Genomic DNA, 26,296 nt, shown 5'->3' with positions numbered 1-26,296 from the left:
GTGACCTTTAATCCATATCTGCCTAAACTTCAGAAAAAATTATTTCTTGATACAAAATGTTTATTTGACTTAAGAATTCAGAATCATCATTTTATAGCTGGAAATGGAAATTTTTTCTCAACACCGGCTTTCGAGCCATCCTACCATATAGGGCACCAGGCAAATGCGCTCCCTATTATGATAAATCTTGTGTAGGGGTGCGTTTATTAGGCGTCCTCAGGAGACCGAACCGCTGTGCAGGGTCTGGCAGCGTAGACGGGCGTAGCCAGCACCAAGAGAGAAGAGAGCGGGGGAACTTCGTCGTCGTCAGGCGCAGCGTAGTGTCGGCGCATAACTTCGTCGTCGTCAGGCGCAGCGCAGTGTCGGCGCATGGTGGTAGCGGAACCTGTCACACTTGGCACACTACAGTTTCCCCCGGGTGAAAAGGAGCCATCCTGGCGTCTTAAGGGGAAGGAAGAACAGAGGGGTCGTAGTACGGCTTCAGTCTGTCGACGTGGACGGTTTCGCGGCCACGGCGACGCAAGTCCGCAGCGGGTGCAACAGGCTCAACAATATAATTGACCGGAGATGTTTGCTTGAGAACCCGGTAGGGACCATGATAGCGATGCAGCAGTTTCCGCGAAAGGCCGGGAGTTGTGGGAGGCACCCAGAGCCACACAAGGGAGTCGGCAGGGTAGGAGGTAGAGGCCGCGGAAGTGTCGTGGTCATGTTTTTGCTGCCACTGGGTCTGCGTGGTAAACGAGCGAGCAAGCTGGCGGCATTCTTCGGCGTACCTGGCAGCGTCGGACAGTGGCGTGGACTCGGAAATGTCGAGTCGGTAGCAAAGAAGAGTATCCATCGTGCAGGGGGGCTCGCGGCCGTACAGAAGAAAGAAGGGGGAGAATCCAGTGGTGGTTTGTGTCGCAGTGTTATATGCGTAGGTGACGAAGGGAAGAACTTGGTCCCAGTTGGAGTGGTTGGCGTCGACGTACATGGACAGCATGTCACTGAGGGTTCGGTTGAAACGCTCGGTCAGGCCGTTGGTCTGAGGGTGGTAAGACGAAGCGGTTCGATGGATAATGCGGCATTCCTTGAGGAGGGCCTCAAGAGCGTCAGACAGGAATACGCGTCCACGGTCGCTGAGCAGTTCTTGAGGAGCACCATGGCGAAGAATCAGGTTCTTTAGAAGAAAGGAGGCCACGTCGCGGGCGGAGGCAGATGGTAATGGAGACGTTTCAGCATAACGTGTGAGATGATCCACGGCCACGATAATCCAGCGGTGACCAGCGGGAGTGGGAGGGAGGGGGCCGTAGAGGTCTATGCCAACGCGGTCAAACGGGCGGGCAGGGCAGGGTAACGGTTGCAGTGGAGCAGGCGAGGTGTGAGGCGGACATTTACGCCGTTGACAGGATGGGCAAGATCGCACAAAGTGGCGAACAAAGCGGTACATGCCACGCCAGTAGAATCGAAGACGCAGACGCGTGTAGGTTTTCAACACGCCGCCGTGGGCACACTGTGGGTCCGCATGAAAAGCGGCGCAAATGTCGGTGCGTAGATGGCGGGGGATCACTAGGAGCCATTTGCGTCCGTCGAACAGGTAATTGCGACGGTAGAGGAGACCGTCCCGAATAGAAAAGTGACGGGCTTGACGTAAGAGAGAACGGGACGAATTATCAGTCGTAGGACTCGAAAGGAAGTTAATAAGACTGGTGATCCAAGGGTCTTTCTGCTGCTCGGTTCACATGTCGGCAGTGGCAAGCGAGGACAAGTCGTAAGCAGACACAGGAGCAGGCGATGAAGCACTAGGTAGCGGCGAGCGGGAAAGAGCGTCCGCGTCATTATGCTTGAGGCCGGAGCGGTAAATGACATGAATGTCATACTTCTGCAATCGCAGAGCCCAGCGAGCTAGGCGGCCTGACGGGTCTTTGAGAGAGGCCAGCCAGCACAGGGCATGGTGGTCGGTTACTATACAGAACGGGCGACCGTAGACATAGGGACGAAATTTTCCAATGGCCCAAATGATGGCCAAACATTCTCGTTCGGTAACAGAATAGTTGGCCTCCGCTTTGCTCAAGGTCCGACTGGCGTAGGCGACCACATATTCACAGAAGCCAGGTTTGCGTTGGGTGAGAACGGCACCCAGTCCAATACCGCTGGCGTCAGTGTGGATCTCAGTAGGCGCAGTCGGGTCAAAGTGGCGCAGGATAGGAGGCGAAACCAAAAGGCGGCGCAAGGTGTCGAAGGCGTCATCGCAAGCAGGCGTCCAAGCGGAGAGGTTGGAGCTGCCTGCGAGTAGCTGGGTCAGAGGAGCGATGATCGAGGCGAAATTTAAGATGAAGCGACGGAAGTACGAGCAAAGGCCAACGAAGCTACGAAGCTGCTTCAGTGAGGTGGGCTTCGGAAATTCGGCAACTGCACGAAGTTTTGGCGGGGTCCGGAAGAATGCCGTCTTTAGAGACTACATGTCCTAAAATGGTGAGTTGTCGGGCAGCAAAGCGGCACTTTTTCAAATTCATCTGGAGCCCAGCGTCAGTAAGACAAGTCAGAACGTGCTCCAGGCGGATGAGATGAGAAGAAAAGTCCGCAGAAAAGACGACGATGTCATCGAGATAGCAAAGACAACTCTCCCACTTGAGTCCACTAAGGATGGTGTCCATCAGGCGTTCGAAAGTTGCCGGGGCGTTGCAAAGGCCAAACGGCATGACGTTGAACTCATATAAGCCGTCAGGTGTTATGAAGGCAGTTTTTGAGCGATCAGTGTCAGCCATAGGCACCTGCCAGTAACCTGACCTCAAATCCAGCGAGGAGAAATACTCAGCTCCTTGCAAGCAGTCCAGGGCGTCATCGATTCGTGGCAGGGGATAGACGTCCTTGCGTGTGATGTTGTTGAGCCGGCGGTAATCAACGCAGAACCTGATGGAACCATCTTTCTTTTTTACCAACACAACAGGAGACGCCCAGGGACTGTGAGAGGGCTGTATGACACCCCGACGGAGCATGTCGTCCACGTGATCAGAAATGACGCGGCGCTCAGAAGCCGAGACACGATAGGGGCGCTGGCGAAGAGGGGCGTGTGTACCGGTGTCGATGGTGTGTGCAACGACAGACGTACGGCCCAAGGCAGTCTGAGGAAGATCGAAAGAAGACCTGAAGCGCTGGAGGAGGGCGACGAGTTGATCACGTAGCGCGGGTGGAAGGTCAGCGTCAATGGCACGGTGGAAGACGTCGGAGGGCGGTGGATCATTCTTAACATCACAGGAGCTGAGCACATCGACATCGAAGGAAGCGGTGGTATCAAGAATAGGGTAGGGAAGGCAGGAATCAAGTTCTTCAATACGCCCGAGGCATTCACCTCGGAGCACTGCTGACGGGCACGAAGATGGGTTCGAGACGTAAATTGCACTTTGTCCATGGTCGATCGTCAGAACAGCAAAGGGAAGCAGGAGGCAGGGATGGCGGGAAGCGGTTTCGGAAGGCGTGAAGAAAACAGTTGAATGAGTGACGCCGGCACAGGAGAGGGGTACGAGGGCAGCAGAAAACGGAGGAATGTCGGTATCAGTCGCGACCACAAGTTTGGCAGACTGCGTAGGTACGTCGCAAAAGGGAGCGTCACACAGCGGAGAAAAGGCGATTTCAGCTCGAGCGCAGTCAATAACGGCACGATGGGTCGAAAGGAAGTCACATCCCAGGATGATGTCGTGTGAGCAGTGAGACAGCACAATAAACTCGATGGTGTACAAAACATCTTGAATGAGGACACGGGCCGTACATGCGGCTGAGGGATGAATGCGCTGTGATGAGGCGGTGCGAAGCAAAAAGTCAGAAAGTGGGGTAGTCACTTTGCGGAGTCGGCGGCAGAGAGCTTCACTTATAACAGATACTGCAGCGCCCGTGTCGACGAGGGCGAGAACCTGGGCACCTTCCACGAACACTACGATTACATTAGCGGGACGACTCGGAGGACTTGAGGAGTTCGAAACAAGCGCAGTTCTTGCCCCCGGAACTGCGGCTGTTAGTTTCCCTCAAGTGCGGAGCTAGAACGTCGCAGCATCGGAGAAGGGGAACGGCGTCGAGGGGAAGGCGATCGGCGAGTGGTGTAAATTTGGCGATCAGGGGAAACAAAGGGGGGACCAGGTGGACTTCTCGGCGAGGATAGTTCGGCATCGTACGGGTAGGAGCGCAGGTCAGGTCGAGAAGGCGGAAGGCGCTGGCGGCAAAGCCGCGCGACATGGCCGGGCCGACCACAGGCGTAACAGATGGGTCGGTTGTCCGCAGTACGCCAGGGATTCGTAGGATGTGGGCGAACTCTTGAGAACGGAGCTTGAGACGGGGGCTCAGACGGCGGCGGCGGACGGAAAGAAGGGGCGGCCTGCTAGGAATCGGGTGCCGGCGTATGTCGTGGCCTGGCCACTGCTTGGGCGTACGTCAGGGGTGCTGTCACAGGCGGGAGCACAGGGCTTGACGGTAGCAGGTCAGCGACTTGGTCTTGCACGACACGGCGAATGGTAGGAGCCAAAGACGGGGTCGAGTCAGGAACTTGGCGGGCGGGGTCTTGAAAATGTGATATGAGGGACAGCTGGCGAGCGACCTCTTCACGAACGAAGGCTTTGATTTGGTTGAGAAGAGGGGAGTCCTCAGGAGAAGTACCGCCCAGGGCCAGTGTAGAGAGGGCCTCGTCGCAGACACCGGCACGCCGTGTGGAAGCGCGCTGCTTGCGGAACTCGTCGTAGCTCTGGCAAAGCTTAATAACCTCACTGACGGTGGTAGGATTTTTCGCGAGGAGCATCTGAAATGCGTCGTCAGCGATGCCTTTGAGGATGTGGTGGATCTTGTCCGCTTCTGGCATGGCGGCGTTGACACGTTTGCAGAGGTCAACGATGTCCTCAATGTAACTTGTGAAGGTCTCGTCGGTGTGTTGAGCGCGGTCCCGTAAGCGCTGTTCGGCACGGAGCTTGCGCACCGCAGGGCGGCCGAATACTTCCGCAAAACTCTTCTTAAATACGGGCCAAGTGGGTAGGTCCGCCTCATGGTTTCGAAACCAGAGGTTCGCCACGTCCGTGAGATAAAAGATGACGTTACTCAGCTTGATAGTGTCATCCCATTTGTTGTAGCTGCTCACTCGCTCATACGATGACAACCAGTCGTCAACATCTTGGTCGGCAGTGCCACTGAAGAGGGCAGGGTCACGCTGCCGGATGGCGCCAGAACAAATGACGGTGGTTGAACTGGCCGCCGGTGTTGGGGCAGTCTCATTGGGCATGGTTGACACAGGCGGCAGCGTACGGCTCCGGAGTTCCAGGTTGGTAGGGGACGAACCCAGCACCTGCACCAATTGTAGGGGTGCGTTTATTAGGCGTCCTCAAGAGACCGAACCGCTGTGCAGGGTCTGGCAGCGTAGACGGGCGTAGCCAGCACCAAGAGAGAAGAGAGCGGGGGAACTTCGTCGTCGTCAGGCGCAGCGTAGTGTCGGCGCATAACTTCGTCGTCGTCAGGCGCAGCGCAGTGTCGGCGCATGGTGGTAGCGGAACCTGTCACACTTGGCACACTACACTTGAAACATTTGACATCGACTCTAATATCACATTTCTCATCACGTGTTACACGTGATGGGAATGGCCAAAACCATTTTGTAGCAGGCCTTGTAGCAGGAAAATATTCGCTTTGTAGCAAGCGTCACTTGTTTTGTAGCAAGAGCCGGCATTTCCGAAAAAAAAAGCTTAGAAGACAAATTTATAGTTTATTTGTAACAGCATACATCAATGCAATGCAATACAGAAACACACAAAGTGTATATTGACTAGCACTGGTAATCATTACCATGGTAATTGTACCGCAAGACAAAGAAACATTGTCTTCACCAGCAACAAAGAACTGAGACCGAAGTACTCAAAATATTAAAATAAATTATGAGTGTAAACAGGAGCAGCCACTGAACTAAACCTGCTTTCGAGAAAAAAAGGAACTGACCATCTTGGATTGCAGTAAGCATGTATGACAACCCTTCGCACAAGAATCAAGAGAAATGAAAGGGAATTAGGCATGTGCTTTAAAAATACTGATATCAGATGGACAGGCCTATGTTCCTTTCTTTGAGCCCTTATTAAAGGCAGCCAGATGAGAGACACTATCATTCATTTTTTCCCTAGCTTGGCTCAATATTGCCTGGCCACTCGCAATGTCACTGAAGTTCTTCAGCTTCATGCCCCGCTCAATCAGCAATTCAGCATTTCTGAACATGTGCTGCGCTTCATCTACCTTCTGTTTCGCTTGTGCTTTAGACAAGCTGGCACTTGCTAGCACTGGATCCGCACCTGCACGTGGCCTTTTCGACTTCTCTTGTTCGCAGGCAATGCGCTCTGCATACCGTTTCGATGCGCCTCGAACGGCCCTAATGACATTTGGACAAATTGAAAGCTGGCATGGGTCACTGTTGTACCTTCTGGCAAATGACATAATCTGGCGAATACCATTCACGCTTGCCAGACAAAGGTTCGACCTCTCATTCAAAACCCTTGTATTCTGGCTGAAGCCTCGCTCAACATCAGCGTTCCCATGCGGAAGCGAAAGAAGGGCCTTGACAAGCTTAGTCAAAAGCGGATATTTTCTCTCACCTTGAGCGCCCTTGATGATAAATATATTATGCCAGTATTTGTCAAGTGGCCCATCAGTGCCCACATTCAGCGCTTCAGAGCTTAAGAGTGTCACCTCATCAAGGAGAGATGAAACTTGGCTAGGTTGTATCACTTGAGGCGCACATTTTGCAAGATATCTGAACGATTCTGCTGAAGACTCCTGGGAGTGGGTGTTTGGGTGCAAGCACCTGAGGTGCTGAAGTGTCAAATTCTGAAGAGGAAGCCTTGTCAGAAGGTACTTTGAGCACGCTATGTAAAATGACCTAGCTCCTAGTCGAAATTCAGCTTTCTCTGAAGCAGACCAAGATTTCATAGCTTCCTCAGTATCTGCCCCAACTACTATGCTTTCCTTCCAATTCTGCGAACTTTCGACATCAATGGAAGCGAGCTCATGTCCCTGTTTCAACATGAACACCTGAGGCCTCAGAAATCTGCCCAAAATTTTCTTCAACATCATCACCATTTCATCATAAAGAACATGCAGCAAAGGTTCACTCTTTTGAAACAGCGTCAGAAATCCCACAACTAGGTCACCTGCATTCTTCACAAACAGAGCCTTTGCGTAGAAACTTTTGTCATTCAGGTTTCTGTTTAGTCTCGCCCTCATGCTACCTGCAGCACGCACTGGTTTCTGGGAGTCTAGGATGCTCTTTAGGGCAGAAAACTGCTCGACTAGTCTTTCCACGGCTGGTACAAGAGACAACCAGCGACAGTTGACATGACGCAAAAACACAGTTTCAGGCAATCCAAGAGCCTCTTGTTTTTCTTGGAGCTGGGCACTTTGCACCGAAGATGTCTTGAAAAAGTAATACACGTCACTGACTACAGTTTCAACTTCACTACCAAATGAATCAAGAGCACATGAAAACGCGTTGTGCACCTTGTGCAGCGAGCACTCTCCGATTTCCATTAAGGGGCCGTTTTCCTGGGTCAATTTTTTCTTTAAACACTTCATTACATTTGGACCATCACTGAAAAATGAAAAAAACCCTGCTCGAGGAATATTTTCAGTGGCTTCATTTACACATTTCAAAAGGATATCAGCCGTTGCTCTCCCCAAACGAAACGACTGCAGGTGCTCGACCACTACTCCTTTTTCAGCACCAGAAAAGTAGCGCACGAGAACATCAAACTGCTGGCACCGCTGTTCTGGCAGTGGTGTTTCATCTACACTGATACTGTAAAACACACCAGGACGATTCAGTTCCTCATGCACAAGTCCCTTGAAATAAGGCCCAAGCCCATCTGACACAACGTAAGACACTTTTTTCCTACTACAGGAGAAGTCTTTAGCCACCTTTGAGTCGGGAAACATCAAGCGATGAAGGGGTGTAGCCGTATCCGCCCATGAGTATGGGAGACCTTTTATCGTCAATGCCAAAACAAAAAGTGCTTCGCTAGCTGTGACACGGTCTGCATGGGTCATCGTGCCTGTCGATGAAAAATCCAACGATGCTTGAACAGCAGCTGGCCTCTTCAGCCTCCCGTCAGGGCCCCGAAGCTTGCTGGTCAGCTCCAAGTGCTTTTTACTCTGTGAATGCCGTTTCACTGCTGTGACACCATGCTGTGAGCAGTTGATTGTCTGGTTACAAATAATGCAATAAGCATTTTCTTCCCTTTTTCCTGGTCTGCACCACACCTCGAAGCAATCTCCATTGCAGTCGACATCTTTCAATATGCCAGAGTTAAATTTGCTGTTGCGTCCTGCAAACGATAAATAATAATGTTAGTTTGATGAAATAAAAAGCTGTTATGCAAGCAATATGATCCTGTAAATTAGAGAATAATTGTAGAGTGCTTAAACATATTCTAAAAAAAAAATAAAGACCCAGGAAACACTACGGTTCTTTTCCCACAACAGTCATGGTTAACAATTATACACTTCATTCAAACGTGGCAGTACAAGTTATAGAAACACGTTCCTCGATACAGAACTGAATATTAAAAATTAACTTTAACAAAATTTCAATGGAGGCAAAATTCCAGAGGGCCGTGCGATGTCAGTGCACGTTAAAGATACCTAGGTGGTCGAAATTTCCAGACCCCTTCACTGCAGCGTCCTTAGGTTGTAGCTGTTGCACTAATAGCTGCAAAAGTAGCTTTTTCAGGGCTTTCAGAGCACCTGAGCTGCACATACCGGCAATCTTTCCTGCACTAATTTGATGAATAAACGTTAATTTGGATAAACGTTAATTTGAACACGTAAAAACAAAAGAGCAGTTTGTGATAAATCCAGAATAAGCAAAGTGCCAAAAATTTGCAGCTCACTAATTGCAAAGTATTGAAGGCTTCTGTCTAGATGTTTGGCAGAGCAAGCTCCATTCTAAAAACCGGACACGTGTAATTATAAAAGCAGTACCACTTTCGCCGACAAAGAGCGCACCTGCTTTGAGCGCGCGATCGCGCTATCATGCAGTCCTCGACCGCCGAGGAAGGGTGGAGGCTTTCTCCCACGTATCCCTTACCCGCCCGTTAATTGCTGCCCTGAAAAACGACCTTGTTTCCCCTTACTTTTTGAAAGCTTCCGCCGTAAATTCGCGAAGCCTGCCAAGCTTCGACAACAGACAGGGCCGTCAGCGCAGCGCCAAAATCGTACGAACGTAGCGGGCGCGCCAGAAGACGCTTGTTGCTTCATCGTATAGCCGGAAGGCCGCAAAATACCGCATTCCGTGGAACTTTCTTTCATTTTCGCCTCGGAAGTTTTTTTAATTACGGCAGCAACACGAGCACGAAGGCCAGAAGGCCCACCAACTCCGTGAGAAATGTACGGCGTCATATACGTCCGCGGTATACACTTTATTTCAGAAGCCGCTACATAAAACTCCTTAGCATGAGTTCAGTGCTCATATCCATATAACACTTTCAGCTCAAGCTGCAAAGGCACCGCTTTAAGGACGTCTTTCAATCAGCCAAGTGATGTCAGGAAAACGCATTCCGTAGGCTCCGCAGCCGGACAATCCGAAACTACCAAGCGACCTCGCATGCCGAGTGAATAAAGGAGCGCGTGAATGGCCCGGTCGCCGGCGAGTTTTATGCATTTCGTGCCGCAAGGTTGTTATGGGCAGCCCGGACGTCACTGTAGCTTTATTTCAACCACGGAATTCGTAGAACTGCGGATGGCAATATGAAATTACTGAGCGACGTTACACGGCTGCCCAGCACGCCACGTGCTCCAGGGCTTTCGAAGCTGATACTAGCGTAAGACGAACGCCACAAAACTACAAGTACTCTTTCATAAAAAGTAAACAAACCGGGAATTAACAGCACCCTCTCTTGCAGGCTCAAACTACCACGGTCCTGAAACATGCATCCACCGCCATTCGCTCAATTTGCTACTGTTAAGTCATGTTCAGTTTCTAAATTTGAACCCCGCCACACTGACTCATCAGCTCTTATGTCCAGAAAGACTCATTTGAATAAACTAAAAGGCGCAAAAAACGAGAAAAAGCTTACCTTTCAGTTTCGAGAGCGCCATCGTGACGCCGCCACAACGCCGCTGAAACCGCTGAAACCACGCAGTCGAGGCGAACGAGCGGCAGGAAAGTGCAAGAGCGCGCACCGACGCGCCAAGGCCTAGCCACGGCCCACTCCACCAACTACTCGCCTCCGGTGCCGGCCCACCGGAAACGCTCGGAGCTCGGACGCGGTGGAAAGCGTGACGCGTTCACGACACCCTCACTCAGTCACACTCTCCCATCAGAGACGAAGTAGACGGAGCACCATGCGGAGCACTCTAGACGAAGACTGAGAACTGGATCGTATTGGATTTTACCGGCTACTCTCAAACTTCAATGGCGGACAACAGTCGCAAGCATAGTTCCCTCACAGGGCAGTACCTGACGTTGGCGACGGCTCGTTTTGGCGCAGCTTTGGCGCAATTTTGCAAAAAGGCCCCTTTTTGGAGCAGCATGTAGCAGCTTTATCGAAATGGCGCAGATTGGCGCAATTGGCGCAGCATTCCCATCACTGCGTGTAGTGGTTTTCTCAAGACAGTGCACAGATCTTGTTTGCTTTTCTTGCGGGATCACAATGTAGTAGATGTGGTCGAATCAGCTCACTGCATCCAGAGAAGACCAGAGGCTTTCTGAACATACACAATGCACACAACTGAATGCACACAACAAAAAGGTTGCACAGGAAAAGTTGAAAGCTTTTTAACCTATGCTAGAGGGCGCTAGCTTTTACAAAATAAATTTTAGTGTTACTGTGCAAAAAAAAAGGTGTCCTACACGTAGGACACTAGGCGTATATCGGTTAATGGTTCCCACGTGTAATGTGTCCCAATACTGGACTGTAAAGATTGAGAAACTGCATCTTAGTTATCTGTGTGCCATTAGTCCATTTGATGCATAGTTTGAATATAGATTAAGTGCTTCCTAGGCTTTTAGATATTAGTTTCCAAATATTTAAAATATTTATGGATGACACTGCTCAATGAATTCAACAGCTAGCCTATTACATGCAAGTTTACAAGCAACGATAAAAAGAATCAGAGACTGCATCAACATCCTCAATTACCGGTCACTAAAAAATAAATTATTATTCAGATCAACAGTAGCAGTCAATAAAGATCTCGACAGCATCAAAAGATTGCTTATGTAGTAAGAAACATGGTACAAGGAGATCAGGAGTACAAGTAGAAGGACCTTTTCATTGGGAATTGCACATTAAAACAATAGTTAATACTTAATACTTAAGCAATACTTAAGCAAGCTAAAATAGGGAACCACTAACATAGCTCGAACAGAACAGAACAGAGATTCATGCAAATTAAAATTCTTAGCAAGAACTTAAGCACTCTTGCATTCAAACTTTTGGTAACATTTTTAACAAAAAGGCAGTCTAACGATTGCATCAGCAAACTTTTGATACCTTTGCCAGTGAAAGGTGTTGGAGTGATGCAGTAACTGCCATTAGAAAGGCAGACTGGGTGCTTTTGTGCCAGTCACAATAAATTTTGTTATTTTCATTTGTGATGCATGTACGGTCTTCTGGGCATTTCTGAGCTTAGAGTGCAGGACTGTCCTGTGCACCGAGTGTTGTGTGCATTCGCTTCAGCTTGTATCGCTTGCTTTTATAGTAGTATTTTGAAATTACATAAAAAAAAAGGTCTCCGATTGCATCACTAGTGGTATGGATGCAAGGACAATCTTATGGCACCAGATGCAAATGGAAGAACATCTTGCTCGGCAAGTTGACAACTGGTCATCTTTGGTTACAGGCGCGAAAAAAGAGACAACACAAGGCAGAAAGAAGGGACGAAGCGCCCAAAGCGTCCCGTCTTCCTTCCTTGTTTGTGTTGTGTCTTTTTTTGCGCCTGTAACCAAAGAAGATGCAAACGAAGATGAAATTTTTCCAATGCAGTTGACTCCCAATAGTTTGAGCTCGAAGGGGACTGAAAACTTGTTTGAAAAATGTGTCGCTTGAATTAAGAGGAGCTTTCCAATACACTTAAAGTTGATAGAACCAGAACAGCAGTTCACATTAAGCAAGTTTGAAATATTGAGAGTGCACTGTATTAAGGTTTCTCGGTTTTGTCTATCCCCACCCATCACAACATGACGACATTACTGTTGACACAATATTTTGCAGAAAGAAATGCCTCCACCGTCTGGAAGATGTTGAAGTAACAAGCGTTAGTGGTTCGGTGGGGCCATGTATCGTCCATGTGATGTATTGCCACGTGATTAGTAGGGCCCGGAAATTTAGGCATTTGCCTAAACATGCCTATGAATGCCTAAACGAGGGATTTTTGCACTTGCCTGCCTTTTTGTCATTTTTTTAGGAAATACTACCTATTTAACTGCACTTTTTGCCTATAAATGCCTAAAACCGGCATTTCGGACGTCGGTGCCGTTTTTCAATTTTGAGACATCTGTCCATGTATGGTGAAAGGCACGCGCCGATGTGCGCATAAAAGGCGCGGGTCTCGCCGAACGTTTTTCTCGATTTGTAACTTGAACGTAGTGTAACGAAGTGTTTATCTCGAAGTGTAGCAAGAGGCGAGTTTGGAAAGAGACCTGACATACATTAGTGCCATCTTCTCAACATTGACGGAAAGAGTGACAAAGTTGGAAAAGGCTGGATTCTCAATAGATGAATCGCTGAAGGTAGTGGCAGAAGTACCGCAGCACTTCGGGGACTGGAAGGAAAGGGCGGTACTGCTTCTACGAAGATGCAACAATTGGTAGAAAAAAATAAATGCCTAGAAACAATTTCCCAAATCAGAGTCTTTCTACGCGGAGACGATACAGCCACATCTAACAAGTGAAGGCGGGCTAGTTGGTGGTTGACTATGGAGTGTTTTGCGCAAAACGACGCGCAAAACGACTGTGCTTTCCTCTCTTCGTCCTGCGTCGTTTTGCGCGGTTGCAATATGCACTCCCCGGCCACATCACCTCTCATGTTTTAGGTTCGCGCCACTAAGTTCATGCGATGTCACAAGAAGCCTTTTAAAGTACAAAGCTATGCTTAACGAAAACCGAAGCAGCTTCAAGTTCGAAAACTTGAGAATGCGCTTTATTTCTTCAGTTGAGCACTCCACATGCTCCGTGTTTGACTTACAAATCTTGTACTTCTGAATAAAGAGTATTATTCAAAGCGCCTATTTTTGCTTTATAGCGCGTATTTCAATATTTTTTAGAGCCTAGATGCCTCCCTATTTCGGGGTTCTTTACTGCCTAAATTTCCGGGCCCTAGTGATTAGGCTACTTTTCCATACCTTAAAGCGAGCGGGCACCTACTGCCTTGAGGTCGGATATTTTTGACCAATTTGGGCCGAAAAAGTTTTTCGACTCTTTCGAGGGCCATTTTTTCTCACCTCAAGGCGGTAGGTGCCCGGTCACCATGAGGTACGAAATTGTGAGCTGCCGAGTACTGACGACATGGCCGCCATGTTAAGCCTAACCATACGTAAATATTAACCTAATTAGACAATACTGGTGGCCAAAATGTCCTACTCATCGAGCCCGTTACAAATATCCATTAGTTAGATCATGACGTTATTGGTTAGTTAATTATAAGTAATTAAATATAAGCATGACCAGAACTAAATATTAACTTCATTAGTTCATTTTGGTGTCTAGCCTGTTCTACTCATATAGAGGATTCCAAATATCTAATCCGTTTTATGACGACTCATTAATTACTGAGTTAAAAGCGATTAAACCTAGTCATGTGACTAGTTAATTATGACGTCACAAAATCAGTGACGTCGCCAATCACCAATTCGATATACTAATGACGTCACTAATAGATCACCAATTGGGTTGCTATATCGATTTAATATGGGGGCCACCATCTTGAATTCCTCGGAACCTGGAAAATTTCACGCCGAAGGGAGGTGGCAGCAGACCCCAAGAAATCGAGAAACATGATGAATAAGAGCTAATGCTCTTAAAATGTCTTCTAACACGGAGCCAATCACAACACTGTGCACGCACACACTTGCATGTGCACACACACATGCACAGAAGAAGGTTTCAGTGAAGTCCAGTTCTCCACTCACCCCGACAGACGGTCACTGACTGTGTAGAGGCAGACGGAAGGAATGCAGGGCGTCCCTTCCCTGACCTTTTTGATGGCCTGCCGCAGTGAAGCCAGGGACTCCTTGCAGTGCTCAGCACTGGGCACCTGCTTGGCATCAGCAGTGGCTCCTCGGGACGCTGTCGATGTTGTTCCCACGGGCTGCTGCGAACCCAGGGGCTGTGCCTCGCCATTTGTTTTCTCATGGGGTAGCTGTACTGCAAATCAGAAAGCACGAAAGATGAGCATTCACTGATTTCATTTCACTTATTTCAAGATCCACTGACAGGTGTTACATACGGGGTGGGAACAAACCCTGAGATGATCAAGTGTTAATACAACGAAAGGTGGTTTGTAACATTTTCGGTGAAAGCGGATGAGGAACGTGATGGCAGCGATGCCGTTGGATAGGTTGTTCCAGTCTGCAGCAGCACAGGAGAAAAATGAAGTGGCGAAAATGACAATGCAGGCACGTGAACGGGAAACTTGAAGTGGATGACGTGTGCGGTGAGATATGTGCGTTGGTGGGACAGTGTAGGGTGCGCCGCCAAGTGAACCATGGAAAAACCTGTGAAATAAGCAAAGGCTGGCAATAAGGTGACCGAGTGAAAGGTGTAATAAACCGGATTCTGCTTTCAGTGATGACACACTGATGTCGTATGAATATGATGAGTGAATAAATCTGGTTACTCTGTTTTGAAGTGATTCAAGTGCCTTTATGAGGTAGGCATGATGAGGGTTCCACATGGGTGATGCATATCCTAACCTTGGTCTTACAAGAGATTTATAAGCTAATAATTTTATGTGTTCAGGGGCATGGCAGAGATGACGGCGTAAAAATTCAAGTGTTTCATTAGCGGATGCAATGATATTAGTAATGTGCGAGGTCCAGGATAAGTCACTAGAGCTGTGCACGGGCCGCAAATTTCAGCCCGCGCCCGGCCCGAGCCCTACACCACTGATGGAGGCCCGGCCCGGCCCGACACTGAAGAAACCTAAGCCCGCCCGGGCCCGGCCCGAGTTAAGGCCTGGCCCGGGCCCGGCCCGAGTTAAGGCCTGGCCCGGGCCCGGCCCGACCTGCAAAACTGAAATTGAAGTGGCGATGAAACAGAAAGAGACAATTTAAAGAAAATCAGTTTATTTCAATGTTTTTAAAATGCTCGGCTCTCATGCTCTAGATGAAAATTAGTGAGTATATGCAAACATGGCGCATGTAGAGAGTTATCGCCTACGCCTACTCAGGTAACCATGGCGAGCAAGAAGATAATGGTCACAACACGTCGTTGTTGCCACACGAGCGAGAATCCTGTTGTCCCGTACATGTGATAATGACCCCCCTCCCACCCGGCCCCCGTCAACGCGTGGCGGAGGGTACTTTTGCGAGTGCCTTCGGTTCGACACACCTCACCTTCCTTTGTGCAGTGTCATTTGGGCTCGTGAGACCACTCATGTGGAGATTAGTTTCGAACCTTGCAACAGTAGGGCGGCTGGAGCCACGCAGGAGCAATCGCGATCGCGAAGCCCGGCCAGCCCGTCCGAGGCAAATATACTGTGGCCCGAGCCCGGCCCGGGCCCGGGTGAATAGACTTCCGCAAGGCCCGAGCCCGGCCAGCGGGCCGGGCCGGGTACGGGCTTTCGGGCCGGCCCGAGCCCGTGCACAGCTCTATAAGTCACTACACAGGTTAACACCTAAATACTCACGTGATAGAATGAACTGCAAAGGGACATTAACTAATACGTAGGGAAAGCAACAATCACTGATGTGCTCGCATGGGGTAGCAGTGAACACAGCTGCACAGAATGAGCAAAGTAGTTGCATTGCCATGCCTTGGAAAGAGGCACCTGCTACAAGTATGGCAATAGAGCTGATTTACAGGAACCTGCACTTCTGCCTAGGCAGCACGAGTAAACTTCTCTGGAATAAACACACCTTTCTCCTCACACTCAAGTTTCATACAAGGATGGCATTCTGCAGTGTATTTTGTTGGAGTCACATTCAGCATGAGTACTTGCTCGGCTTGTTTAAAAGAATTAAATATAAATACTACTGGCCGTGAATAAGCGCACTCAGTGAGCTGAACTGATTTCAGTGCGGGCTGGAAAAGCGCAGGACTTTGTAGAACAGTCACAAGACTGTTTGTTTCATCTATTTCAGCAGCCAGTAATGTCCTCAAGAAGGCAGAGCATGAAATTGCAACACTGTGAAGGGCCTGTTAAGACTAGCATGGGAACGACAGAGGGAAAACATTCAGCAAATGTGATTTTGTAATAAATATGCAAGTTCCTGAACAATTAATTGGAACAGTGCCATTTACCATAAGCCAAACCTGACATAGGACAGCAAACAGAGCCCTAGCAATGTCAGCACTTGCAGAGTTGAGGCTACACATACTGTTAGGAAGCATGAAGTGCACATTTCCAGCACACGCACACACTCCTAGTTAGAATATGACAGTAGCTATGCTGATGTATGAAGTGACAAAAAAAGACAAGCTTCATTCAGTATGTCAAGGAACTCACCATCAACGTCAATATGTAGGTTGAAAACTTGAAGCAGGATAAGATTGTCACTATCCTGCAAAGGGGAAAAGGAACACTTCAGTCCACATATCATGTGGCTCCTAAACTAGGACTTTGGTGTCTCACCCTTAGGAAATTCAAAACATATTCCAAGCTGTCATCTGACAACTTCACGGAATATTTGTTTTCTCTGAAAGCAAACAAAAGAAAATTCAACATTTTTTTTCAACACACAAAACTCATTTTTTAAGTAAAAAGTAGGAGACACGAACAACGAAGGTTAAAGAGGGCACAATGACAGGTTTCATGTTCTGTTAAAAGCTGCAACACAACAGCAACATATAAGGAAAATCGTTGCCTATTCTGTTAATGCACCAAGGCGACTGTAAAAATGTTAGGCTAGTCAGCTTCACAGTAAAAGCTGTCAATGAGAAAAACCTCTGCCTTGGTGCCATGAAAAGAAACTTCCCTGCAAAACAAAGCAATACTTTACTACCATTCACTGACCATTTCATTTATACAAGCTTCACACTGAGTTTTGCAACAGAGAAGAACAAATTACCTGAACTCTTTCACAGGAGGATGAGATGGTACGTCCGATGCAGAAGTGATGCTTGGAAGCATGTCTGTGATCGTACGATACTGATCTGATGATTGAAATGTGCCTCGGTGACGATTATGAAACTTCTGAGCTGTATGCACGATTGCAAAAAAAAAAAAAACGGTTTAGTAAGTATGTTTGTAACAGCATGCATGTAATCGCATCAGCTATAATGTTTCACAAAAGCAAGCAGTGGCTCAGAAAGCAGGTAATTTCAGACTAAGAGTTGATGGCAAGCAAGATAGAAATCTGGACAAGTCTGTGGCTATTGGCGGAAAACAAAAACTGTGTAAAACGGGGCAATGGAAATAAGGCTCGTCTGTGTACCTTCCTACTCCTGTTTTCCATTTTGCACTGTTTTTGTAGACAATGACTCTGTGTTAACAATTAAAAGGGAGCAGGAAAAGATAATACAGCCTTTCTAACTTACAGACACCATTATAAATGTGCTATAGACAGTTCAAGAAAACAAAACTAGGAAATTCTGGCCAAAGCTGCCTTCTGAAGCAGCTGTCATGAGTGACGGCATGCAGTTATTCCTCCAAATGTAAAGCACAATGTTCTTGCAACATATAACAGGAACATTGTGTTGTAGTCCTTCATTCCAGTTAATGACAATGTGGAAATACTGATGGAAGCTAGCAGCCTGCAGGCTGCACAAAATACATACAAGCCAGCTATGAAGCAGCTGCTTGGCTACAATAGTAAATGACAATTACACACTGTATCTTTTATGTTACACATGACTTCCAGGTAAAGTGAAATCTTTCTCACTAGCAATCCAAGGTGAAAGTTTGTTACCTGATGACTTCTGGCCATTGGCAATGAGGTCAAGATACAAATGTACAAACACAGGAAACAAGATGAAGGTGAGTTCAGACTTGAATGGTTCGCATGCATCAGCAATGAAGCTCTTGAGCCTGCAAAAAAAGAAAGACAAACAAAAAAACAAAGAAAGAACTTAACACGTCTTGCCAAATTTTCAATATGGCTCCAGATAGCATGCCCAGTCCTTCAAACTGTTGAAAGCATTTCTTAAATACAAGGGAGATGAATAAAGTTAATCCATCAACTTGACATGAAACTTGGTCATCGTTGAAAAAAAAGTTGATGAAGCCTTTGACTACCACCCTGGCAAAGAAATTCTGGCGCATTCTCAACGCTATTTCGTATGAACTGGGGACTCGGAGTCCGACGTGTAGACACGAAGCCGCCTACTGAACCAGCAGTGGGCGCAGGGTCGCAATGTTTCAAGAAGGCATGTCAGACCACTTGAAGGTAAATTACCACCATGACTTCTTTAATGCGAAAATATATTTTACAGCAGTTACTGGTGGTTACACAAACTCTAAAACGAAAGGCCACAAACCAGCCGGGGAAATTTTAAGTTATATTGCGTTTTATAGCGCAAAAGCAACTGAGGTTTTGATGCTTCAAGGGAAATTTTGAGAGAATTTTTTCATGTCAGAACACTGTGGGCTAGGAGGCAGATCGTAGAAGAGAGTTCCGGCTTAATTTCTACTATCTACATGCCGTCCTTTAACGCACATGGAATCTTAATTACAAACTGCACTTGGAAAGCATCATGACAGACGCCAAGGAAGCGCCGCAAGTTACCACCAAAAGAGCCATTAAAGCAACTCACTTGGTAAACTGCTGCTCGACCACTTGGGCGTCTTTATTTACAGGGCTATAGCTTATTACATTTTTAGACCCAGTCTCTGATGCCACCGTTCCGTTCAATGCAAAATCGCTGACGCTTTGATGCAGTTTCACGTCGGTTTTCTTGAAGGTGTCGCAGTCCTGTGGAAAAACAGGAATTAAGTAGACTCGTTATTCGCTTCTTAAATGACATCAAACAGTGCGTCCTGAAAGTGAGGTAGTTAACGTTGTCAATGGTTCCACCTCGCGGACGAGGATTCAGCGCAAGTTCACATCCACCACCAACCACGCACATAGGAGGCTGAAAACACGGTTACCATGTACTGCCTTCCTTTCAAATAGCGTCCGACTGCTGCAGCAACCATCTCGCTTCTGTTTTTCTTCATAGTTGAAAATCATTGGTACGTGTATCACATGTTCGCACGCTCTTGAATGTTCAGCGTGCGCTTAATCCAACGGCCTGAAACAAAACTATAACAAAACCACAAATGTGCGGCTACTGATATCGCCAACGATACATACTCCATAGCACCAGCATCAGCATCACGCCAATCAAGCTCGTACAAGCCTACGGCTGCCCAACGTCTTTGAAATAAAGTTGTTTGCAGTGCAATTAAGCGCTCACCTGAGATTTTTTAACCCCCCAGTGACACCTCAACAGTGCAGTTTCCTTAACCATCTCTAACCTGAGTAGTTCAGTACGAAGGTGTGGTTATGGCCGCTAACCGCAAGCTTTGAATGGGCGCCAGGAAACGCGCTAAATTTGAAAGCACTGCACCGCCACAAGGGTTTGCCCGACGTGAGTCTCCTTTTTGGTTGACCTAGCTAAACAATGCTTTGTTTTTTTTCTTCAGTTACACATATTAAAGGTACAGTCGCAAGCAGGTTCCCCGAATAAGTACTCGGAAAGGCTGCTACTCAAAACACTTTATTTTCTCTCACACATGAACACAAAAGACAAAAGCAAAAAAAAAAAAGTTCCAAGAACACAAAGCCAAAGGAGTTCACTTCTTGCAGGCTGCTTTTTTCACTGCAAATCCGAGCGCTGACCCATCGAGCTTCTGCATCTTTTTTGAACCCTTTGGAGCCGCTCCAGAGTTGACGGTAGCCCCACGAGGCTGGGTCGTTCCGCCAGGACCCCGCATGCCTGCCTGCTGCTTCCATTGGGCCCTTCGCTGAGCGTAATCACGGGCGAAGCGCAACGCCTCTTCACCATTGCCGAGGTGCATACGGACGTACTCTTCAATCTCGGCGCTCGACTCGACATCCCTCAGCAGCTCGAGGAAGGTCGGCACGTGTATGTACGCGGACAAGTTTCGTAGCATGTCGAAACTCCAACGAGTGAAATCCCGGTCATCGGCGATGCGTCGCGGCCAAGCAGCCTGGTTTTTCTTCTGCATAGAGTCGGTGAAGGCCTTGCCGCCGAGCGACGGGAATCGCGTCATGTTTTCGATGGCGACGGGCTCCTGCCTCACGGGCCCGCTGGTGAAGCTTGTTTTGTCAAGGGCTCTTTGGCACACTTTGGCCCAGGTCAGCGGAGCAGCAGGTGCGGATGGTTGACGCCTGTTCACGATCATCGGAGCGGGCGGCGTCACCACTGGCTTGAAGCTTTGCGCGGCCGGTGGGCACTTCTTGTAGTCGATCCAAGTTTCATTGGAGAACGGCTGAGCCATGGCATTGCTCCCAGAGCGCTTGTTCTCGTACGCTTGTTGTCGCACTAAACGATCGTTCTCGGACGAGGGTAAAACGTCGCGGAACCCCAATGGGGCCCTGTCCAGCTCTTCACGCACACATTGGCGCGGTGCGGCCGGCGGAGGCTGACCTGTCACAGGTGGTTTCGTCGTGACTCCAACAACTTTGAGAGGTCTTTCCTGCAAACCCTTGCACGAAGCAGTCTTGACTTTAAAGGAGTTGCTGTCGGAAGGCGTAACGATCTTGTCCGTGGGACAATTGGTGCTCGCCTGAGGATTTTCAGTGTCGCCATCTTTTACCGAAGGGAGCGGACGCAGGAAGGGCAGTCGTCCCCACGCCTTGATGACTTGGCCGAGTAGCTGGAATTCTTGGTCGCAGATGCGCTTCACGGGCAGCGACATGAGGAAGCAGCCGGAGGCAAACCAGGAAGCCATGCGCATGTCGGAATAGGGCCCATGCACGCAGCCCAGTGCGTCCTTGTAGAGCCAGAGCTCGCCGTCGCTGTTGCCATATGTCGGGACCAAGGCTGGTTGCTTGTCGGTCGGTTCGCTGGCGCGCAGGTGTACCTTAGTCGGATTGGGATGTTCGTCGCTGGAGGGTGGCGCCCCTGATTCGAGTTCGGTGTTTGTCTCGTCAATGCTTCTCTGAACCGCTCGAATCATGGTGCCGTGGTCTCCCAGGTCACCGGGTACTGCATGGGCCCTGCGCAGCGACATCTCCGGACATCTGTTCGACTCGGAACGTGCGCCGCTTCTCGCTCTTGCCCGTGCACGCAGCGCGGTCTGCGCTGCTACTGCTCACTTCTTTCTTGCCTCCGGACACAGAGGTGCAGTAGTGCCCCGGAAACGGCGCTGTTTCCAGTGCACTCCTCCAAATATATTCCCTGGGATTCTTCAGACTCAAAGACTTCGACTGCAGGAGGTGCGGATACTATGCACAAGCTCATGCCGCGCAGTGGAACACCTTCGATTGTGAACCGCACTGAGCGAAGACAAGAGTCAAAGGCTTCTTCCGTAAGAAAGGGAAATTTACGGAAATAAAGCGGTGGCTGCGAAATCCCGTGCCCAGCGAGAAGCTGTGCCCAGACAGGGGAAGGGACAGCCAGTGTTCCCACGAGGGTCTGGCGTGGTAGCTGATGAGCAACTCGCGCATTCCCGAACCATGCGGGGTAGAGGGTCCGGGGCATGTGCAGAAACTACAGGTTGGACTGTAGCTTGGAGGTGTGTCGGTTGGGGGCTTTGCAAGCCGGTTCTGGGGCTAATGTAAGATTTCTGTATGTACAGCTGCCTAAGAACAGCTAACGTCCTCTAGAGAGAGCGGGGTGCGGGGGGTTACAAGCGCGGTTGTCCTCGCGGCTTCCGAGCAACAGCCCCCCGCAATCCGGGTCGAGCGGCGAAGCCCGAGTGGCTCTTCCGTGAGTGCGCACTAGTTGTGACGTTTGTTCTTTCGAGAAACGAACGCTGCCGCCAGACTGTACTTTCTTTCCAATGACTTCGGAACGCAATGTAGTTAATGCAATTAACTGTGCGTTGTGTGTCAGAAAGCTGATATGAACGTAGACATTTGTCGAGAGGTGTGGGGGGCTCGCCACATTTGCTCCAGAGTCCCTGTTTCTTTCTTAGAAATAGCTGCGCGAGGGACTCTCCAAGATGAACGGTGACGGCATTTTATTTTTATAGTGCTGCATGTCGTAACCATTTCGTAACCGAAAATTCCCGCGTTCACAGCTGCTGACCAATGAGAATACGTTGTCAGGACATTCGGGATCTGAACCTCCGCTGCGATGCCATCTTTTCTTTTCTCGCCCAGTTTTCGTGCTTCCTTTCACTTCTTACACTCCACTCATGAAGTTCTGTGCTTTTTCACGTGAGTGCTGGTTGATTCGAAATTTGCAAAGGTCTCTAGCTATGGCGCTGTGCACACTGAAGGACCGCTCCCCCCCTTTTTTTTTCTGCGAATAAAGTCCTAGACATAGTTCTTTCCTTCCTCCATGGTCCTAGAAATACATCGCCCCGTTCTAAAAGTGCCCATAAATTCACCTGTGACCACTTCAACGGTGGAGCTTTAAAACAAAACGCCTCCAGCAAGCCTGAGTGGCTCAATGCGTCTTTGTATGCGCGTGATTTTTTTTCTTTTTAGTTTTGTTTTAGCAAAGGAAATGGCGCAGTAATTGTCTTGTAATCTTGGTGGACACCCGAACCGCTCCATAAGGGAAGCGAGGAAGTGGAAGTGAAAGAAAAAAGAGAGGCGAGTGGCACGAGCGTTATTTTTGTGCCATTGTGCACCTGGAAAGTTCGCATAGCAGACCTGAGAGGGCGCATCGAGCGCTGAAGCAAGCGCAAAGAAAAAAAAAATACAAGGCGAAGTGGCGAAGTCCACAGCAAGCCCGAGCGGTAGACGTCAGGGTTGCCAGGTTTGGCTATTTTGCGCCAAATTGGCTACTTTTGGGACCCCTTGGCGACAAAAATTTGAATTTGGCTACTTGGCTACTTTTTGGCTACATTTGAATTCGAAGTGAGGACTGAATAATAGACCTATTTTTTCGCCAACGGTCCCAGTGCATCTTTGCTGGAGTGCGTTAGAATGCCACACGTAACACTATTATTCTACGGTGCCTGCCCTGTTGTTGAAAATGTACCTGTAATCATCTCCTAGACATAAAATACTTCTCGCTCCTGTGTTCACTTAATGCTCGCCGGACTTGTTCTCCCAGCCGAGACTCCGAAATTCTGGCTCTGCTATGCAATGCGGATATGTAGCTTCCTTAGAACTAGCAATAAGAAATGTCATATCTCCAGTCACTGAATGCACCTCAGTTAATCAGGGAAGTGTCTTGCTACTTATCTGATACACCCGTATCCTCAGTTGACAACTGGTTCAACGCGAGTTGATCAGCCGCACATGCCAGCCCGACAGCCACTTGCATGATGCTGAGAATTACAGTCCTAATTGAAATTTTTCAAGGCACACGTTTTTTTTAGCCGATTAGTGGCGAGCGGGGAAGACCAAAAAGTTCTGAAACGTGATGACGAAGGATCTTGGTATCGCATAGCGATGCTGGGGAGCCATAAGTGGCTGAAAAGCAACCCATTTGACCTGAAAAACTTTGGCCAGGGCCTCGTGCTTTCTATGCCTTCAATACAAATGAACTGCACGTGGCGATCAGTCTGTTTTGCAATAGAAAGCTGAAAAAAAGATCGAAGGAGAAAAACGGAACAAGAAATAGGTGCATATGAAATCATGCCCTTGTTTACAGAACAGTGAAAAAATTTCATAAAAAAAGCCATGCATGCCATATTTATATGGGAATGCAAATTGTTATGGAAGTGACTTAGGAACCCAAATTATTTCTCCTCTGCAGAGAAGAAACACTCTTCTGGTTACTTTACCACACTTTCACTCCCTTTAGAAATTCCTCGCGCGTTTCCGTGGTCCTGTCCCATGATGTTCATGTATTTCCTTCCATTTGATTTGATGCTTTTATACTTCAGTTACTCGCATCCAGTGTTAACCTGCATTCGGCAAGAATTACAAATTTGTTGCGCTGCTTTTCTGCAACTTTGGCGCTTTTTTGGCTACTTTTGACACTCCGGCGGTACGTTGGCTACTTTTTGGCTACTTTTGCGATTTTTGTGGCGCTTTTTTGAGTTTAGGACCTGGCAACCCTGGACTAGACGTTGGTCCATAGAGAAAGATATTGGTGCACTGTAATATTGGTAAAGAGCGGACACTCGGCGAAATCTGGCCCCAGGAAATGACGCGCAATCCTCCTCCTCCTCCACTAGATAATCTTCCAACTCCAGGATGGCGCCACCAGTCTCTAAACGCGCGCGCGCGCGCGCGGGCGGGTAGCCGGCGCGGCGGCTCAGACCCATCCGAGTGGCAGACAACGGAGCGTCGTGGGGGCTGTTTTGTGCGCGTGAAAGCGTGCGGCGTATTTGTTCGTGCGGGCAGACCGCAATTTTTTTCGTCTCTCTTGCCCTTCGACGCAGAACTCCTCCTGTTTATGACGGCGGCAAGGTGAGAAATGTTTATTTGTGGAAGTACGCTGTATTGCATGCAATTTAGGCGGCCGCGCCGGCCGCCGTTGCCTGTCTGCAGTTCGTGAAGCGGCGCGCTCGCTCTGTGGCCAGCCGGCTGTTGTTCACGGCATTCTTGCAGTTTGTGACAACGTCAAGGAAGGAATGTTTTGTTTTTGCAAAAGTACGCTACATTTCAAGCACTTTATGCAAAATTACGCTGCATTTCGAGCACTCTAGCTTAGTACGCCGGCGCAGTTGTGAAGGGCGCGCGCACGCTGTGTCATGCTACGCCGTGGCGGGAGCGGCGGGAGGAATGATGCTGCATGATGCAGCCTCGCCGGTCGGTGCGTAGAAACAAAAAAAAAAAACCTGCCCACGGCCTGTGGCCCGACGCGCTGTGCCTAGCGGTTAGTTTTGCTTGGTTTCGCGCTTTCTCGGGACGTCACGTTTTTGTATGGCCCCCGACAATATGTAACTTCTTATGGGTGACATTTGTCGGTGTAAGGTTAAAATGTACTATTTTGAAAGTGGGCGAACGGCGAAGACGACCGTTCCCGCGCAGCAAGTACGGGACCGTAGTTTTCAAGACTGGTGGAAAAAAAAGATGACGCACGAAAGGCTCAAAAACCTTACTCTTGTAGTACGTATGTATGTATGTAGTACGTGTGAAAGAGTCCGTTATCTGCGCTCGTGGAAACGCACATTTCGCCCGTGCATTGACAACACAGGGATGCGCTTTTGAAAACCGACAAAAAAAGGCAACGCGTCGGGCTTTCTAAACTCTAAAGAGCTTGAAAACCAAGAACTGTTGCGTCGATAGTTTAATTTTCTATGCTTCTTAAAACGTACGTTGCACCCGTGTATTTCTCAGTGCCCCTAACACATTGTGTACTTCTGGTTCGTAGTCCGTGTTGTGGCCGTCTTTGTACGAAATATTCTCGAACAAACCGCGTACTCTGCTGTCCACCTAGGTTTTAGAAGGTAGACAATAACGTCGGGGAATGTAGAAATGCTTGCAAAAAGCTGATTGGTATCTGCCGTGTAGTACGGTATGTGTATTGTACTTTGCGCAACGACGTTCAGCACGCGAGTTTCGCAAAAACATGTTTACTCCGCTCGTAATTTCGTTCCCTCGCCGCTTTCGCACCTTTTCACTGTTTACAGAGTTACAATATAAGGTGACTGAGAGTGACCATACTTGCGAATTTTTCAGGTGATGCCACCCGTCGGCGACACCTGCTGTGTGCCGTGGTGCCGCAACAGGATCACCTTCAGCAGGAGGCCAGGAACCATCTTCCGCATCCCACGGCTTTGTTTATGTTGCACAAAATAAATGTTCTCATTTCACTCAAAACCTGGTGTCTTTTGTGGAGTGCTAATGTTTGGCAAAGGCTGTGATGCAGCTGCGTTCATGGCTGGTCAAAAGCACTCGAAATCTATTTAATTATACGCTGCCAACGGCGCAGCGGTGCGCGGCGTATGCTAACATTCAAACCGCGCGCCCCTGAAACCGGAACCGGAAGTCGTCCCAGGCAGCGAGGCGCAGCGCATGCAGCCATTCAAACTGCGCGCGTTGAAACCGAAACCGGATGTTATGAGACTCCGCCCGCTTGGTGCGCTGCAGTCAAATGGGCCGCTGGGCCCTATGGGAGTGTCCGCAAGGT

The 26,296-nt window shown here is 48.7% G+C and overlaps 2 protein-coding genes across 3 annotated transcripts in view; both read right to left on the bottom strand.

The window, feature by feature from the left end:
- LOC149372818 (TAF5-like RNA polymerase II p300/CBP-associated factor-associated factor 65 kDa subunit 5L) overlaps positions 1 to 19,641 on the bottom strand; it is a 34,847-nt gene extending 15,206 nt beyond the window's left edge. Inside the window, exons 1-8 of one of the 2 annotated variants that reach the window (XM_089567349.1) lie at positions 19,544 to 19,641; positions 19,236 to 19,389; positions 18,902 to 19,059; positions 18,058 to 18,176; positions 17,218 to 17,347; positions 16,782 to 16,845; positions 16,656 to 16,710; positions 14,119 to 14,353 (exon numbers count right to left, since the gene is read on the bottom strand). In XM_089567349.1, coding sequence (XP_089423475.1) covers positions 14,119 to 14,353; positions 16,656 to 16,710; positions 16,782 to 16,845; positions 17,218 to 17,347; positions 18,058 to 18,176; positions 18,902 to 19,059; positions 19,236 to 19,304 — 830 coding nt within the window. In that variant the 5' untranslated portion in view covers positions 19,305 to 19,389; positions 19,544 to 19,641. Of the gene's footprint in view, positions 1 to 14,118; positions 14,354 to 16,655; positions 16,711 to 16,781; positions 16,846 to 17,217; positions 17,348 to 18,057; positions 18,177 to 18,901; positions 19,060 to 19,235; positions 19,390 to 19,440; positions 19,459 to 19,543 lie in introns of those variants that run through there. The other variant, XM_089567350.1, reaches the window with a different exon arrangement.
- A 215-nt stretch (positions 19,642 to 19,856) lies between these two features.
- LOC149372817 (uncharacterized) lies at positions 19,857 to 21,326 on the bottom strand. The gene has a single exon (XM_089587597.1). It carries the CDS (start codon positions 21,324 to 21,326, stop codon positions 19,923 to 19,925), a length of 1,404 nt encoding a protein of 467 aa, XP_089443723.1. The 3' UTR covers positions 19,857 to 19,922.
- Positions 21,327 to 26,296: the final 4,970 nt, after the last annotated feature.

Source organism: Amblyomma mixtum, chromosome 1, assembly GCF_055824585.1.
Source record: "Amblyomma mixtum isolate Tamu chromosome 1, ASM5582458v1, whole genome shotgun sequence".
Classification (NCBI taxonomy): Eukaryota; Metazoa; Arthropoda; class Arachnida; order Ixodida; family Ixodidae; genus Amblyomma; species Amblyomma mixtum.
Note: the sequence above shows the minus strand (reverse complement) of the source record. Positions and strands in the feature narration are given on the sequence as shown.